The sequence below is a fragment of the Cottoperca gobio genome, chromosome 16 (genome assembly GCF_900634415.1).
Source record: "Cottoperca gobio chromosome 16, fCotGob3.1, whole genome shotgun sequence".
NCBI classification, from domain to species: Eukaryota; Metazoa; Chordata; class Actinopteri; order Perciformes; family Bovichtidae; genus Cottoperca; species Cottoperca gobio.
The window spans coordinates 24,388,615-24,407,720 of NC_041370.1; the positions used below are offsets into that span (position 1 = coordinate 24,388,615).

The following is a 19,106-nucleotide window of genomic DNA, read 5'->3' on the forward strand; positions in this document are numbered from 1 at the left end:
GGAGACGTAACACACACAGAGTGAGTGTTTTGATACAAGGCAACACAAGCAGCCTCTTCAGGATACGAGTGGGATGGGACCGAGTCAAATCTTTGATGTGGAACATCGACTGAGAGCAAGTTCATACAGTCAGGGAGCTCAGAATTATGCTTACTATGTATATGTATATGTGTGTTGTTTTGCATTTTATTGTGTGGACAGTGAAGGGGACCATATCCTGATATAACCAAAGGTAAGGCCACTTATACAGCCGCATAATATCAGAAGAGCTACAGAATCCAGCCCTTCACATTTAGGTGAACAATGACACAAGCTTCTGCCTCACCTCTCTCTGATGTTCTATATTGTTCAGTCTTCATTTACAGATTTCAAACTGGCTATCAACATTGTGAAAAAGAAACACGACTACTACAAGTACTACTACTATGCCTACTACTGCTGCTGATTACTATTAACAATACAAATAATACTAGTAACAAGCAAGAAGCAAGAAGCAAGAAGCAAAAAGTGGAGGAGGCAAAGGGTAAAACATGAGGCAGATAAGAAACAGGAAGTAAAGGAAGAGAAACAGAAGGAACAGGGTGTTGAGCAGAGGAGGGACACAGTAAGTGCAAGGACTTATTTTGAGAACATGAAATCAAATCCCAAGATGGTGATGACCATTTATTTCAGTAAATGTTTCTCACCCAGGGCTTGGGAGTCTAGACGGGCCACTACGACCCGCAAGGCAATGGTCATGTGACTCACGGGGGTAGATGAGCAACCTAGCACATCTGCTGACCACTACAACTATAACAAGGCTATATATCAGATATCAGATGATTCAACCTTGAAAGAGACTCGTGAATATACATGAACAGTCTGTATGATTCATTTATTTGTTCTTTTTCAAAACAGATCACAGTGTAATATCCATGATACTCAACGCAAATTGTTGCTGATAGACAAGGAAATATGGTCTGTTGATGTTTTTGGACAACCTAAATTATGAATATTGTCTTCAAAAGATATGTGTTGTGTTTTTACTAAAAGAAATGTTGAGCTTTTCCCTTCTCAGACATTCTGAAATGAGTAGATCGAAGAACAATTCAGGGTTATTAGACATGTAAAATAAAAAGGTATAACTTATATTGAATTCGTTATTAATATTATTATTTCATATTTTTTTGTTTAATTTGATTTACTCAAAGGTTATGTTTGCATGAATATTCCTAAAAGTATAATCTAGATTCTAGAAAAGTGCAAAGGAATAAAAAAAGGAGAGAAAAAACGACTGAGAGAAGGATGAAGAGCCTTAATGTTAAGAACAGGAAGAAGGCCGGAAAGAAGAAGTGAAAACGAAAAAGAGCAAAAAAAGATGAAGCAAAAAGAAAGAAAACAGTTATCTCGATGTCACAAAGTACTATGCTATTACTGTCTTTGGCTCTGGAAAACACATTAAAGGGGAAAAAGAACGATGCAAGGTAGTAAAATGAATAGCTGAGAAAATGAAGATTAAAGAGCGGCGCCATCTCGTTCTTTGGGCATGCAACAAATCTTCATGGGGATATGGAGTTCTGAGTTAGACCTGATGACAAAGCGACTGTGCAGCACAACCTCTTTCTCTACTTACCAGTGTGGTGAAGATAAAGTGATAATACTCTGTCATCATCCCCATGGCGAGAGCCTACGAAAGAGAGTGACAGAAGGAGGCAGAGAGAGAGATTGGGAAAGGGAGAGATTTATAAATGAATAGGGAGGCAGATAAAATATTTTGTCATATTCTGCACACATACACACACACACACACACACACACACACACACACACACACACACACACACACACACACACACACACACAGACATTTGTCTATGTGTGTGTCTGTATTACTGGCTGTATTACCATGTAATGTGAAGAGGCATATATTCTGCTATACTGCTGCAGCCACAGGCTCATAGATAAGAAACAAACACCCACCAAAAAGAAAAACAGCCAAATAAAGCAAAAGACTGAGCTCAGTCGTACATTGGGCATATGTAGGGTAATATGTAGGGTAATGCATGAATCTGTAGAAGTGGGACATATGGGAAACACATATAAGGAAGTCATCCTACAATAATGAGGTCCACGCTGGAGTTGCTTTGGGAGATTGTTTGGAAACTGGTGTTTATCACATTTGGAGAAGAAGAAAAACAGCGAGTGAGGTGTGATACTTATGCTGTTGATTTGAATGTGTGAAAATACAAACATGGTGTGTAATATGATGCTGCTGGCTGTGTTTGGAAAATATTTTATTAGCAGTCAACCACGAAAGGTGCAAGCAGCTCATCAACATTTCTCAAAAACAGATTAGTTTGCGTTATTTCCCCACATAGATGGATATGTTAATGCAGCCCCTTATGCCAGGAATTATGTCAATATTTGACAATTCTGCGCATAACAATTTAGATTCACTGCCAATTTGGAAAGTAGTGTGTCCTTTAAGTACGGAAACAGAGAGAAAGGGTGTGAAATTTGAGGTGTGTTGCAGGCTTGACTCTCATGCAGGAGACAAGAGTTCATGTCCAGTTATGGAACTGAAATAAGCATTATCCCTTTTATTAACCATAACCGTGATCTTTTCCTTTGTCACAGATGCAGATATTGTAGATAACTAGATAACGCTTCACGCCAGTGTCCCCATTATGTATGGGGTTCTGGTTATTAACAAATATTAATGATCATTTATATTAATACAACTATTAATGTTCATAAAATCATGAATAGGAGTTGACAATAACTGGCACTACAATGGAGTAGGTGCATTAGCTCAGACATTAACATGGCTATCAGAAAGAATTCATAATTATCAAAATAATTATTATATTTAATATGATTATTAATTATCTTAATTTTATGACTTAATTTACACTAATTCACCTCAATGGGGGCACCACCTCCTCATCAGGAGCTCTGAGTCAGAGGAAAATGATAACCACTTAATGTAGTCTCATAACATATATGAGACAATGAAATAGGAAATCTGATTAATTATTAAATGATTAGCTATAAACAAAATGACCAGAACAATATCAAGTAAAGATTGAAGGATTTCATAATTATTTGATAGTAGAGGTTGACAATACTCACTCGTGTACAACATTAAACAAACCAGCAAGTGTATTTTAAAAAAAAAGCATTTATTAAGAAGATAATAAATGTCAAAACACACAATATCTAATGCTAAGAAATAAAAAGGGAACACTGTATCGACACACATGTGACTGTGTATGTGGAAGACAGAGAGTCCTGTGACCGTCCTCACCTGCTCTGCGTACGTTTAACAGTTTAAAATTAGGAAACAAATGGATTTAAATGAGGAAAGACTTTCCTGAGATTTGCCGGCAGATTGATACTTCTCACTTTACCTGTCATTCTACCTTCCAATCCTCAACTATAGTCATGAGCTGTGTGTACCAACAACTGTGCACAATGAGTTTTGTTCAGAAGTTGTCTGGGTTTTAGATAAGGGAAAGGGGCTCAGACATCCAGTACACTCTAGGAGTGGAACTGCTATGTATTCACACAAAAGCCAGCTGAGGTTGATGTGGCCCTTTGATTAGGATGCCCTCTGAAAGCCCTCCTGTGGAGCTAATCCAGCCATCTTGTACTGGGAGTAAACCCCTGAGCAAACCCATAACATGCCGCAGGGATTATCTGGCCTTGGAACACCTTGTGATCCCCCAGGGAGAGTTGGAAGACATTTTGGAGAAGGACCTCAGGCCTTTGCTTTTGCCATAAGTAACAAAATATGACTGGATGGAATCATTAAAACAACAGCCTATAGACCTGCTGATCAATGTTGTTTAATAGTGTTACAGTTTAGTAGAGAAACCAATCACATGAAAACCAGAACTAAATCTGAGCACAGAGGGGGAATCTTGATTAATGGGGAAGCAACATTCTGCTCTGTTGCAGCTCCATTTTATATTTTACATTTTACATTCATAGATCAAAGTCACTTTACATGACTGCCTTTTTCCTTTGTGTGTGTGTCTGTGTGTGTGCTATATGGTGGTGTCAGAGTCCGGCCTGCCGTGCTGGGAGTCACTAAACCAATAAGAATCACAGACTAGGACTGTGAGGAAAGGATGATTAAACAGACAGGAAGGATAATGGCTGCTGGGATCAGGTGGGAAACCTTGAGAAAGCTTCCAGCCTTCCGTTTGAGGATCAGCCCACTCAGTAATGACTCACATGGTGCCATTTCCTGGACCTTTTTATAACAGAACAGTGCCGGAAACCTTCCAGAACTTATGTATCTATATTCCAAAAAATGTATGTCACTTATGAAAGCAAATCAATGGAGAAATACATTCTGTTCAGTTAGTAGCTGTGAAGATTGAACACATGGATCACAGCTACCAACAGTTCAGAAAAAACACTTAATAGACACCTAATTGTGTTGTAGCACGAAGAGGTGCCTTCAGACACAACTCGTTGTTTCACTGTATTCACATAGATTTTACAGCTGGAGTGTTTTTACAAACGGTACTTATCAGTGACACGTCTAGGCCTGTCTAATCTAGCTAAAATAAAAAGGAAAGTTTGACCAAACTGGAAATACTCTCTTCCAGACCAAGTATAATGGTGTCTTCACACCAAATGCCAAGGCAATTACCTACAAAGTCAATGCAAAGACGTGAATAGATGCGAATTTGCACCGAGCGATGCATCAAAAGCCACAGTCATCGGCCTGAAATGAGAAGCCTGTGTAAAATCGAACAAGCATTCTTTGTAAATGTATGAACCCTAAACATCCAACACGTACAGTACATAAACAATTTAGTAGTTTTTGAGTGTTTAACAACACAGTTTTCCCCTGCTGGTCTTTGTGCTACATGTCTTGGACCAATCTCTGCAGCGGATACTGTATCCTACACAGACATTTAATAATATTGATCTTCTCACCTGACTGTCTTGTTGTCCTTCTTGTTATTTCCCAACTTTGGGGGTCAAGGCTTATAGCTGATGAAAAGTATGTACGATCTGTAACTTATAGGTGTGTCATATAATGAGAATATCAGATCAGACAGCAGGACAGTCAGGTCTTTCATTACTTCCCATTAGCAGGGATTCTCTCTGACATTAATAATGAAAGCAGTCCTTGACCTTCCCCAGCAATCTACCACTCTGGCATTGATTAAAAACCCTGACAGACTGGGGGTGAATCATGTTGTCCTTAATATTTGATAAATCCATCCCGTGGAAAAAGAGTATCTCAGAAGAGGATAGAGCACAATGTGACCATAACGTCATGATACACAGCTATTGCATAATGAAATGACTGAGTCTTAATTTGGTAATAATTGATCCTAAAACTATTCTTAGTAACTATGTTTACTACTTATATTATCATTACCAACTACAGCCATTCCAAGCTTCCATTGCAGTATCTGGACTTCTTGTTAAAACTAAATAAAGGTCATGGTTATACTAAATAAAATATGGTTAAGGTATCATTAGCCTAAGGCGACTTACACACTTGGTTAAGTGAAGGATTGTTTTTCCTGATGGGACATGATTGCATCCATATCATTACTTTCCGCCTCACGATATAAGTCAGAATCAGAAATACTTTATTTGTACTTATACTACTTTTACTCTATTTAATTATTGTGTACTCGCCACTTTACTTTCTTCTTCTTTTGCAGTAACAAGGTACATTTCCCCGTTACTCTTTAAGGGGTAATAGGGTAAACGGTAAAGTTCCCATTCTAGAATAGGAATATATAGTGGACATAGTATATGTATACTGTATACATATATAGATATAGTATAAGTGGACAACATGAAGAAGCTGTCTTCTGCTGTATTTCCCACTTGACTTGAGGACTCAAATGATTTATGACACACACACACACAAACACACACACCTGCTTCAGGATCCCAGCAGCCATTTCGTGGCCACAGTCAAAGATGATGTGGAACTCCTTCCCCCTCTTCATCTCTTTTAACAGCGGCTTAGCATCCTTGGTGTCTGCAGGTAGCTGCCGGATCTTTAGCCGGATGTTGTACCGGGATGGCGCCTTTATAAGTTCTTGCAACCGAATCAGACCTGTCGGGAAAACAACAAAGAAAATAAATACATTTTAAAGTTTTATGTTGCCTGAAGAGCCATTGCTATTTGAAAACTTTGCCCAGTTGAAATTGGTACAGTCCTGCTCCCATGAGAGCAATGAATTTCCTAAAAGGAAAATTTAAATATATGTACATACATTTCCACAGTAATTGAGGAAACAGCTACTCCTGATTCATTTGGCAGTGGTGCTTATAATTAGACTGAGGGTAAGAAAGCTGCAGGGATATATTTCTGTTGTCACTTTATTCCTGATGAAATCCATTTCTCTTCGACACCCTCCCCTTCCCTCCCCCACTATTCTCTTTTCTAAACACAATATTGTTCTTTCACTGTCAGTGTTTCCTCTTTCACCGTCTCTGCCCCTGTGCTTGTTGTCCTCCTGATACTATCCACAGTGCATGTTAACAGTATGCAACACCGCAGTACACACATACACACATCAATACTGCACATTACCTAACGTTCATCATAGATTACATTGATCCTGTACTCACTATTGATACCACTCTTCCTCTAGAGGCCACTCACTGTTGTGTGTAGGATATTTATTAAGTCAAACTTTATGGGACAATTGACTTGGACTCAACAGAATCATAAGCATCTTAATTTGTCCAAAGCTTTGTCTGAGGGGAGGCCCACAGTCTCAGACTTTCAAAACCCCCAATCCAATTCATATAATTATAATTAATAAATGAACAGTGGATTGTTTGTTAGATTTGTTTGTAATGTAAATCATTTTGGTTAATTGTGCTCTTGTTGCATCTATTTCAAAATCCTTTAAATACCATTATATAGTGTTACCCCATTCTCTTTTTAATTCACACTATACATTTGAATATTTTAGGATAAGATCATTGTAAGATACAGGTGCTGGAACACAAGTCGAGGAAATAAACATTTATTATTCAGGGGGGGAAAAGGTAAAGAGTTAGTGCCATTCTCAATTAAAAGTGATCGCATTGTATTATCAAACTACTGTTTATCACAAGGGAATTGGTCCAAGGGACTGGACCAGATGTTGTTTTAAATACCAGTCAGGCACCAGTCCTTACATTCCACAAACAGGCACATCGGCCTAAAGGGGCGCAGCAGTCCTGCTCTCTGCCCACGGCCCCCTGTCCCCAGCTGTTTGCCCTGTGGCATTATTTGTTTACTTCCTGCTTCCAAATGAGTGCACTGCACTGTGGGGAACCAGCCTGCAGTCGCTGGGTTTCATTAAATCAAACACTGATGACGATATCCACAGAGTGTTGACCTGTGAGACACTGGCAGTGTTCCATTTAACCATCTTGTGACAAAGTGACTCCTCAGCTGTGGTTCACAACATCTCAGCTGGACACGGAAACACCACTGTGTGTAATATAAACAAACCAGACTATAAAGGTTTGAAGTTGTGTCACGGAGCTCCGTGTGAAGAGCTAGCTGTGCACAAACACGTCCATATGTGTGCGGAAAAAAAAGGCTGAGGATAATGATTTATGTGGTGTAACTGTATATATTCAGTAAAGACTAAGCATGATCTGATAAGGCGAGATTTCTGCAAATGTGACATGTGGACATGTGAACAAGTTATTTGTTGGCTATGCATACTGTAGCTAAATCAACCAGGTAATGCTGTGGGCAAATGAAGCTTTTATGATGGATGAAAATTGGTTAAAAAAGCTCAGTTTAAATGATCATAATATCAGGTGTTGAAGACAAACAAAATGCAAATTTAAACTTTCCATATTTTCGTAGCCAAAGGTCATCAAGGGTTAGCATTACATAAATCTTGTCACCTGCCCATGTGAGTGTGGACGTCTGCACCACATGTATGATTGTATACATTGTATACTAGGGCATCAAGTGTGCGTGCAACACAAGAGCATAATGGATGCTTGTTATAAAAAGAGGTTGCATGAAGAGGACTTCATTGATTTGGTATCTACAGAGTTTAGCAGGAAGGAAAATTAGCCAGCTAGCCTGGCACTGTCCAAGGTTAAACAATGTTCAACAAGTCTTAAGTGATAATATCTGTTTTGTATCGTCCAAAACCGTTACTAATCACTTTTGAAAAATAAATCTGTTTAGCTCACTAATAACACGTCTTGATCCGTACACAATCAGAAATGAGGATTTATATGCTAGAAATATTTATTGGTAAATAAAAGTAAAATAATATATATATATATATATATATATATATATATTGTATATATAAAGAAACATGACCAATTAGCCGACCTGTAAACTTGTTGTAAACTTAATTTGCCTCAACCATGGGCTAATCATGGTTGTTATTTTATAGTTGTTTCTTATTATTTGAGTTTGACAAATGATATTTTGCTTCCTTACAATTTAAAAGATCTGATCCATGTTCCAATGAATTTTGAGAATTTTGAACAAAGCACTGGCACAAGTCCTCCGTAAGTCTTATACAAAAGCCAGTGAGTGGCATCTGATTTACAGTACATGACAGATGGAGAGACACATGGACAGATGGAACCATGCTGATCAATTTAGTCCCTCCCATGATTCCACTGGGGTGGCCACCATGCATGATAAATTCTTGCTGTGCCCAAGTAGTGTGAGCAAAGGTCCTGCAAAATGGTTGCCACTTGCTGGGACCTAGAATGATAAGCTGCATTTTACCTGGCTTAGTTTGCATGTATACAAGTGTATGAAACAGCAAAGTGTGTGTGTGTGTGTGTGTGTTATTTTGACTTGAGTCCAATCTCATATGAGCGCTTGATGTTGCGTGAGCTGTCTTAGGAGAAAAACAGCTTCCGCTGCTGGAACAGCAATTGCTGTTTTACGGTTAGTTAGTTAACATCGATAAAAGCAGCCCGACACATCTGACTGCTGCATTCGCTCTTCATAAACACATGTCAGAGCTCTCTAGCTCCCCCTCTCACTCCTAAGACGTCTCTCCTTGCATTCTGCATGGCTGAATCTGCCTTCATACCTTTCCAAAATCTACAGGCACAGCTGATTAGAAATCTAGTGGGGAAAAATACTGGAGTGGGAGAAAAGGGGTGTCAGCGCTGATCAGTATTGACGGTGTTTAATGTGCGCCGACTGCTCTAGGATCCATATTTAACTCTGCATGAATATTTCATCCCCACTAAGCGTTTGGGGTCGTCTGGGAGTCTCCTGAGCGTAAAACAGATTGGCCTGCCGTGATAAATATCCTTGTAAGGAAACAGCCCCTCAAGCGTTCCCTTCCCAACTCCCCTCCGAGTGAATCGGGACAAGGAAGAAGAGTTCCTTTTACTGGACTGCTCAATCATTATCAATCGCGTAGTCGCTAAAGTGATTCCCTCAGACAGCCGATCCCCAGCACTGCCTGATGGGAGTAATGACTGAATAGTCACTGAGCTGCAGACTCCCGGGGTCAAGGTTAATGTGACCTTCGCCACATCGGCTGGCTTATTTATCTTCAATTAAATGTATGTAACATGTTGGAGAAAGATTAAAGCAGCCCGGCAGTCAAAGGTTCCAACAGTTGTTCAGGAATATGGAGGAAGAACATGCTGCTATAAATACACTGTAATGTGGGCCAGTCACAGCAGTAGAAATGTTCTTTGTTATTACCTACACATAGTCCTCCTGGCTCTAAATCATTTGTGCTGAGAAGAGTCCATTGTCTGCAACACCACTTTATTTTACTGCAATTAACTCTACCCTTCACATATCTACTCTCACCACATGGTACAGTGAGTTTAAAAAGTTCTTCTTCTGTCACAAAATGAGTTCAAAGTAATTAATTTGGGAATGTGAGCAAATACCTTGGGCCCTATTCAAACGATCTATAGCACATGGTCTAAATCGCATGGCACAAATGCATTGTGCATGTCCAACTGCATTTTTCCTAGTTAAACATCAGGTAATCTGGGGCAAAGCGGGTGTATTTAGTCTCTTAATTAATCATAGGTGTGTTTTGGGCATAACATGAATTAAACCAATGCAATCCATTTGACTGCATACGAGCAGTTGCACAGTAAACCTAGTGTGCACAATGCAAATTGTAATAAACATTTAATATGATACACATGTATTGATTAATAATGAAAATGGTATTGCCTTCTGATGCAACCCATTGGGGGCTCGGACCGAAAAGACTGAGCGGAAGCCACCGGAGGCTGTATTGCGCACGGCACAGGATCGCAGTCGGTCACTGCCGAAGAGGTGCTGCGTAATTAGCCTGAAAACGCCGCCGTTTAGGAGGGCCCGCAGATGTGGCGTTGAGGCTCTGTGTATGCAAACCCGCATGCGTCTGTGTGTGTGAGTGTAACAGATGAGGAGAGGAGACACTGAGCGCAGAAAGAGGCGTTTGTGTACCGTTCACACGGTGTAGCCTCCAGTAAATCAGCACTCGTGGACTCATTATGACAAAAAAAAACATGTGTGGGGGAAGCCTTTGAGTGTGTGACAGAAGAAATGTGCTGATTATAAAATGAGTCTGTGACCGGTCACGGAGTAGCACTGAGAGCATGCTGCAGGTTTAGCAATAAAGAATGCCTGAGAGTCTTACTTTATTATATTCCATTATATATTTTGGAATTATTTTAATTGTCACCTGCCACCTGAATGTTGTGTTTTCCTCTCTATCCCTATCTTAATAACGCGCCCTGTAAAAAGCAGGAAAATACTGAGCCATCGACTTTAGACAAGTATTTTGTTGGTCGAGAGTGCAATCACTTTCTGCAGCCTCAAGATAGATATGACCACACCTCATTGTAAAACCAAAACGCCCAGAGGCTCACAAATGGGCAGTACAGTGTACAACGTGGGCGCTGGGCTCGGACATACGTTGCGCGTCCGCTGCGGTAACTTGGATGTGCATGAAATCAAATCAAATCAAATTTATTTGTATAGCCCAATATCACAAATTATACATTTGTCTCAGTGTGCTTTACAGACTGTACAGGTTACGACACCCTCTGTCCTTAGACCCTCGCATCGCACAAGGAAAAACTTCCTAAAAGAAACCCCATAATTGAAGTGGGAAAAATGGAAGAAACCTCAGGGAGAGCAACTGAGGAGGGATCCCTCTCCCAGGACGGACAGATGTGCAATAGATGTGATGTGTACAGGATAAACAACATAGTACAAATACAAAATTTGACAGAAATTATGTTGTGTTGGAAAAAAAAATAGAAAGTATGGATGAATCCAGGAAAATGTCAATAAGGCTTCCCGGTATCCAGCAGGACCAGGTCAGCAGGCGCTGTCACGATTCATGATCCTGACGTAAACTTTATCAGTGGCAACTTGCCACATGAGAGACAGACACTCCGGGGATGATACCCCGGATGGTGAGTTAGTAACATACATTTAAATGCATACAGATAGAGAGGGAGAAGAAGGGAGAAGAAGAGAGGGGAGGGAGGGGAGGAGAGAGGAAGAGAAGGAAGAGAGCAGGGAGGTGTCCCCCGGCAGTCTAAGCCTATAGCAGCATAACTAGGGGCTGATCCAAGGCAAACCTGAGCCAGCCCTAACTATAAGCTTACGCGACGCGTTTCCTTTCATACTACAATTGAGTTGCACACATGCGCATTTACCAAATCCACAGTCCATGTTACGTTGTTTGCAAGGAGATCATCACCATTTGTTTGTCTTTGTATCGTTTTTAATGACGAATTATTTTCATGTTGGTAATGGCCTGTAATGACGAATCTTGTCACACAACCTCTCTTCAAAACAACCACTCCGTTTGTTATCTTTTTCTTTCTCTTCTCAGCAAACTATGTAGAGGTGCATGCACCACCAACTAGACTGGCGTGTCGAACAAAACGGGAGCATGCGCTGTCGGCGCGCTTGCTAAGCCTACAAGTCCGTGTGGTCACAAATTGTGGCATGACATGGCAGATGACATTTGTGTTGCAACGACCAAAGCAAACCCTCATAAACACAAAGATGCGTAAAGTATGAATTGGCCCTAAAACTAGCAATGACAGTTTTGCGCTGGTTGTAAAATAAAGCCCAGTTATGTCATATTTATGTTTCTATATAAGGATTATGTATGTAAGATATTCAAATGTAACTGAATTAAGCTATACAAAAATAACATGGAAAGAACTAGACTATATTTAAAATACTAATGTTACTTTGTATGTAATACTTGGGGACTTGGTACAGTGGGGTTGAAAGTAAAGAATGTGACTTGACGTGATTGTCACAACCTCTAACACAACCATCTATAATGTATGATAATGTATGATTTCTGTTCCAAATGTGCCACAGGTGGCACAAAATTGCCAGAAGTGTGTTTGGCACATCCCAAATGCAAACAGTAGGGCACATTTGACTGTGTTAAGCGACGCTGGGTTCATTTAAATGGAGCCCTTTGTCTGTTGAGAGGCATAAGAAGAAGCTCATTAAAAAAAATTGAATACAGACTTTGTAAAAATAAACAGGTTAAACAGTGATGGAATGATGAAAATGGATAGAATGAAAACAATGATATGAAAGCTGGTTTGTTGTAGTAGTAGTAGTAGTAGTAGTAGTCATATAAATGTAGTTATTTCTTTGGTTGTTTATTTCATAATTACTTCATACAGCTAAAGGTTACAGTACCTTGATGAATGTGTGACACTGAGACAACCCATATCTTCATTATAACACTTTAGCGTGGCACCTGGCATGGTGTGTGTCGTCCTCACACCCTGCCAGCACTCCATGCAGATGTATTGCTGGTCCCTCTTCTTTTGGTGGATCAGAGTTGAAAGTAAAAGCTTCTACTATACAACAGGATTTCATATATTTCATGGGTCTAAGTGCATTTTTCGTAACCCACAAAAAAGTTCAAATAAAAGACTTGGAGAATTGGAGATAGATTGTTTTCAGATGATACCAGGGGACAGTAAAGTTTATTTGTGATGCTGTAGATGAATTTATAAAACCAACAGTGGCAATAACAGACATGTTTGTCAACTGAGGATTAACCACAGTGGTGTTGAACACATTCACAGAAGATAGGCTTGAATTAATCAAAAGACATTGTATCTGAGTTCTTATTTAGTTCATATGTTCTACACTATTACAATGAATTACTTTTTATCGCCTTCATTTTTATCTGTAAAAATAAGTATTCATAGAAAGCAGTGATGTGATACTATTTCAAATTGCTACCGTTACTCAAGTTGTAACTCTCATACGTTGTTCATCACTGTATTCATGGTGCTTATTCATTGTTGTATGTATTCATTGATTTGTTTGTAAGTAGTTACTAGTTGTGTACATACTTTAATAAACCTTTTAATTTATAAAGAACTTGATTATGTGCTTTGTGTGAATGAAACATTATGGTCACTGTACAAGACAAAATTAATTAATTTGCTTTTTCTCCTTTTCAAACGGTGGGGCCTCAAGGTGAACTTAAATAAAATGATGTTATTTAACACAGAGTAAGTTATTTCTAACAGCCGAAGTTAAGTGCCATCACTCTCCTTCATATTCTGAACAAATTCAAGTGTTTACAACATCTCAAGACTTATTAACTATTATTACACATTTTGGTATTTATTATGGCAATATAAACGTTATATACTGTATATACAAATATATAACGTGTGTGTGTGTGTGTGTGTGTGTGTGTGTGTGTGTGTGTGTGTGTGTGTGTGTGTGTGTGTGTGTGTGTCTTACTGTGCTGCTAAATGTATCTACCTCATCTTTGAAAATAATGAAATATTGATGTGAATAGTGATGTTAAGGTTTATGATGAATTACAAATATATGTTAAATATAGTTTTGCAGAACATGTATAGTAAACGATCTAAAAAAATGCACTTATTTGTATTACGAAGGTGTCGATTATGATAGGACATATCCTGTTTCTTTATGACATACTCTGTAAATGTTGAACTGGATTCTCCGGACCTGGTGACTGTGGTTGACATGAAGGGGGATTAGCCCCCCATCAATGAGAAAGGAAAAAATTAAATGAGGAATTCAGCAACGAAAGAGAAGAAGGAATTTAACGTGAAGAATACTTCATAGGTCATTTTAGTTTTCAGTTTTCCCTTAGACATTGTTTTTTTCTTTTTTCAATTTCTTTTCTTTTTTCAATGTTCAACTTTAGGCCCCAGCTGCTAATATTGTCCTACCGCCACCTCTTCTATAGATGTTTTTTTTGGACTTTTTCTGTAGTTAGCTCACTTCATCCTGTGCTTTGTGTCACTTAATTAATCATGTTTGTGTCAGAAATCATGTTCTTGCAATACTGTGGTCATTCACCAAGGGAGTTTTAAATGACTTAATGCCCTTTTGTTTCACACTGGTACATATGTCACTGCTTGTGTTAGTGACCGAATACATTTCTAATGAGAACCAGCTGGAACAAAGGCTTATTTGACAATAACATCCAATTTTGGACTCTCTCAAAATAACAAAAACATAAGACAATAATATGTGATCAAAGCACGGAAAACATTGCAGCTTCCATTAGCATTCCTGCACAGCCACAGTGGGATCAGCATGGTGAATTGTGAAGAGTCAGTGAGCCCTTCTCTAAACAGGCTGTTGAGTGGTAGTCGAGCGTATGATGGAACTGGGACTGCTGGTGTGGAGACGCACACACAGCAAATTGAAAGAGATTACTGGAGGGGTCCTGGGACTCACTCTGAAGTACACTGAGAGGACTCTCAGTGGTAGCATAGATATACACTCTCTCTAACAAGAACAGGAACACTCACATGGCTCTATCTAATGTAGGCGCAGTTTAACATGAATTCTATAGTGACCAGGCCTTTATTTCCCTCTACTGCAACCAGAATTATTAAAATGTTACTTATCAAGCATCTACTTGTTCATTTGCTGTTGATGCCCTTTTTATATAATGCAATTGCTGAGAATGTCTTGATAAATTCATGATAGAAATGCAGAAATATGGTTTGCAATCACTAATAAGATCTTCTTCATTCTACTTTTATTTGGATTAGTGTTAATGAAAGTATAATGTACACAGCCACAGCACTTTAGAAAAAGCATCAATATATATTACTTTACAATCTAAAGCTATGGCTTTTCCATAGATATTTCCACTGACTAATTCATTCCAGTCTTTTCACACTTTGTGTTAAGATGGTCTAAGTTAAGAATCCTCTGCTGCGCTGTGTGTGCTTTCCTTCATTGCTAGTGACTTTGCATGTTTTTGCCTGAGTAAAGGTCGTGTTTGCTTGTCGATGTCAGTAAGCTTTGAGGCTGAAGTGTTGTTGGTTCTTTCTTGGCACATCTTTGCTGCTGGGCTGTTGCTTTTCAAATTCAATTTGTGACGAGAATGAATTCTTATGGTATATGTATTCCGCGGAGAACTGGACAATATTTACCCAAACACGGTAATTGTTGTTCACATTAATGGAATCTATAGATCAACACCTGCTTTTTACTAAATTGGTTAAATTAGTTTAATAGGAAAGGAGGCCTAGCTTGCATCAGATGACCATGTTTCTGTATATAGTGGTATATTTTAGTTGTAGAACATTTCCTTTGTCTCAAGGCACAACCTTTAAAAGGAATGAATATTATTAGGTTGCATTCATGGGGAATTGCAACATGCTGTCTCTCGTAGATAAGTAACATTTAGTTTAGAATATTTCCCTTGAATTGAGAACCTCTAAATGTTCATCTTTTTTCTACTACGACTAACTAACGCTACTGGCACGTAACAATTGTACATCTGCTACTGTTACTGGTACCGTTACCACTGTAACGAGCTTTGCCACAACTATTCTTACCATTGTCCCTGTTACTGCTTCTCGCCTTTCATTTCCATTAACACCCCACCAGGATTTACAAAGTTCAGACATGCCCACCCTCTAAATACCAACTCAGCTAGTCAGACATGGCTCCTGGTCACTGTCGTGCCTCTTACATATGACCACTTTGTAATTACACCATGCAGTCATCCAGATTACTTGTAGTGAACGTACCGTCAACATGACCTTTCTTCAAGCACCACAAGCACCACCTTCAGAAAGAGATAGGATACGGATTCTGAACTCTGTAAGTTATTATTAAATTGAGAAAAGCATGCAACAATAATTTTATTTTTTATTTTGCTGTCAGAGCATCACAAGACGTTTCCAAGGCAGAAATGCGAAGAGGAGTGAAATGGTGCAGAAAAATTAAAAATGACTCAGTCACAGTGAATGGAGATGTGATTGGCTGGGGAAATACAAGATCTCTTTTATTGCGTACGCCACCTCAGGGACAGCCTCAGGATGCTGCTGCCATAGAATCCAGGCTACACACAGAAAGGGTTTGACGAGGTTCATATCGAGTGATATTTCTAACTGCCACCAGCATTAGGAAAGATCATATTGACCCCCAATAGTCCAGACATGTTGTGATTAAAAAGGTGTAAATGTTTCATAAATTGCAACAGAAAATTAGACAAATGTGTATGACCTTATTACAAAAAGTATCCTCTATAACATACAAGAGATCCTAAGAGATCAAAGTATTTTTCATAGGTTTCTTAACCATACCCTGGTACCACTGCTTTGTAGATGGCACATCTCAGAGGGTCGATCATTGTTGCACTCATGATGCTTAAATCACAATCAACAGAAGATGAAAATACATTTTTAACAGAGGTCGAAGAAGTACTCAGATCTTGTACTTAAAGTCAAGTAAAAGTAGTAATAGCAAAGTGTAGAAATACTTTGTTACAAGTAAAAGTCCTGCATTCAAATCTTTACTTTAATGGCCAGTGTTTAATATTTCAGGGGCTCTATTAGCAAAACCTTTTTTTCATTAGTGTATAATCACTATGTTGCACCAACGTGTTTCTACTAGCTCAAAATGGACAAACCAAACTCTGTCTTTAGAGAAGGCCTTTCACGGTATTACATAACCTCAAGGCCATCGTAGTTATCTGACACGCTTGTAAAACTGCGATAACGCCAGCCGCCACCTGGATTCCGTTGCTCCTGAAGTGCTATTATAGTAAGGATGATGGTAAGGATGAGAGAGAGAGAGGTGAAGGTCCTGAAAGAAACCATGTTGTTACTGTCATTACGGGTCATAACTGTAGTCTCGTAAAGGAAGGGGCGAGCAGAGGGGTGTTCTCAGTCGGTAGGCAATCTGCAGCCGCAATGTTGGATGCCGCCAAATCATAGTGTCCCTTTAAGTAAATTAGCAATATAATATTCTTGACGTAACAAAAGTTTACATACTCACCATCACATTTTGCATTAATGTGTTGATTACTTTCATTTTCTGACATTATGATTATTGTTTTAAACTTGTTACTTGACATTGGGCTGCCAACTTCACATCTGCTTGAGGAATACAGATGAAAAATAGCCTCCCGGCTAATTATGGCATATTTACAGTAATGTTTATTAATATGCACTGTCCTTGAGGAGTAAACTGAATTATACATCAAAATATATTAGTTGATTTAAAGTTTAAATTATAATAATCTAAATCTGCAAAGTTACTAAAGTTGTCAGAAAAATGACTTTATCAGTAGAGCCTTTCCTTTACTGCCACTCTGAGGACAAACTGTTGCACACGACTGGTTGAAATGAACATTCATGTTTTCCATGAGGTCAGCCCAACTGCAAGGAAGGTTTTAAGAATAGCAACATCTTTAGCATGTTCCTTCTTTGTCTGTCATTCAGTTAAAGCTATCTAGATGGTAATGTGGTCCACATTTTAGTCCCAAGTATCAGATCATTATGAGATACTATTTGTTATGAAGAAGAAGAAGAAGAAGAAGAAGAAGAAGAAGAAGAAGAAGAAGAAGAAGAAGAAGAAGAAGAAGAAGAAGAAGAAGAAGAAGAAGAAGAAGAAGAAGAAGAAGAAGAAGAAGAAGAAGAAGAAGAAGAAGAAGAAGAAGAAGAAGAAGAAGAAGAAGAAGAAGAAGAAAAGTCATGACATAAACAAACACCATGAAGGTAATACTCTTTAAGGCCAGACATGAGACATCAGACATCAGGGGGGATAAAACAAACTTTATAGACAAAAGTATATACCTTTCCTGTATCAATATGACAATGTCCCTGTGCCCAAAGCCAGGCCCATGAAGAAATACTTTCCCCTGTTTGGTGTGGAGGAATGTGACTGTCCTGCACAGAGCCCTGACAACAACAACAACAACAACAACAACAACAACAACAACACATTTTAGATTAACGCCAACTGTGAACCAGATCTTATTTGCCAACATCAGTCGACAACCTTAATTGTTTTTTTATTCAGTTAGCTGTTAAACTACTTTCTGCAAGTTTAATTTAAATGTGATGGAAATTAGTTGCAAAATTAATAACTGATCATAAATCTCCATATAATTTGTATCAGATTACATAGTTGTTTCTGTAGAAAGTAATACACCTGTAAAATAAAGAATTTGAGCCTAACAGTCTCATACTGAGTCTAAAAATACTGAAATCACAATCATAAAAAAGGTAATGATCTCCAAAAGAATGTCCTCAATATACAGCCTTGCATGAAATGCTTAATCTTTTAGTTTATGAAATGTTCTAAAATGGTGAAAAGATGCTTATTTTCATGGTCCACAGTGATGAATGTGTTTGTTTTATTCAACCAGCAATTTCTATTAAGTGTCATCTATGACAAAGAAAGGCAGCAAACCCTTTAAGCTTTAAGACTCGACTGTATCGCTTGGTTACTGACAAATGAAGGTATGTATGGTCTCCATACTGTGAACAGCACAAAGAAGCAGTTATTTCCGAGCCAGTGTTTTATTGTATAGTAGCCTGTTCTCCCTTATGGCCTAATCAAACTTTGCAGCAGGAGCAGCAGCAGCAGTACTAGCGGCAGCAGTGTTCCAGGTAGTTGTATGGATGTTATGGCTGGCTGGGAGAGCTATAACACATGCTGCTGCCATCTCAGTTTTGCCATTATAAAGTTGAGCCGTTAGAGGAGTCCCATTATGGTTATTGATTTGCTTGTTTGCTTCCCGCTTGGTGGAGAAACAGCACAAAGAGAGAGGTTGTTTCCTACCCCCTTTATATCCCATTCCCGAAAAGCAGACACGATTTAGAACAGCGGG

The 19,106-nt window shown here is 38.8% G+C and overlaps 1 protein-coding gene across 2 annotated transcripts in view; it reads right to left on the bottom strand.

Annotated features, from left to right (window-relative positions):
- Nucleotides 1–19,106, bottom strand: part of grik2 (glutamate receptor, ionotropic, kainate 2) — a 204,499-nt gene that overhangs the window by 113,468 nt on the left and 71,925 nt on the right. For both annotated transcript variants that reach the window (XM_029451364.1, XM_029451365.1), the window contains exons 5-6: nucleotides 5,898–6,079; nucleotides 1,613–1,666 (exon numbers count right to left, since the gene is read on the bottom strand). In XM_029451364.1, coding sequence (XP_029307224.1) covers nucleotides 1,613–1,666; nucleotides 5,898–6,079 — 236 coding nt within the window. The remainder of the gene's footprint in view (nucleotides 1–1,612; nucleotides 1,667–5,897; nucleotides 6,080–19,106) is intronic.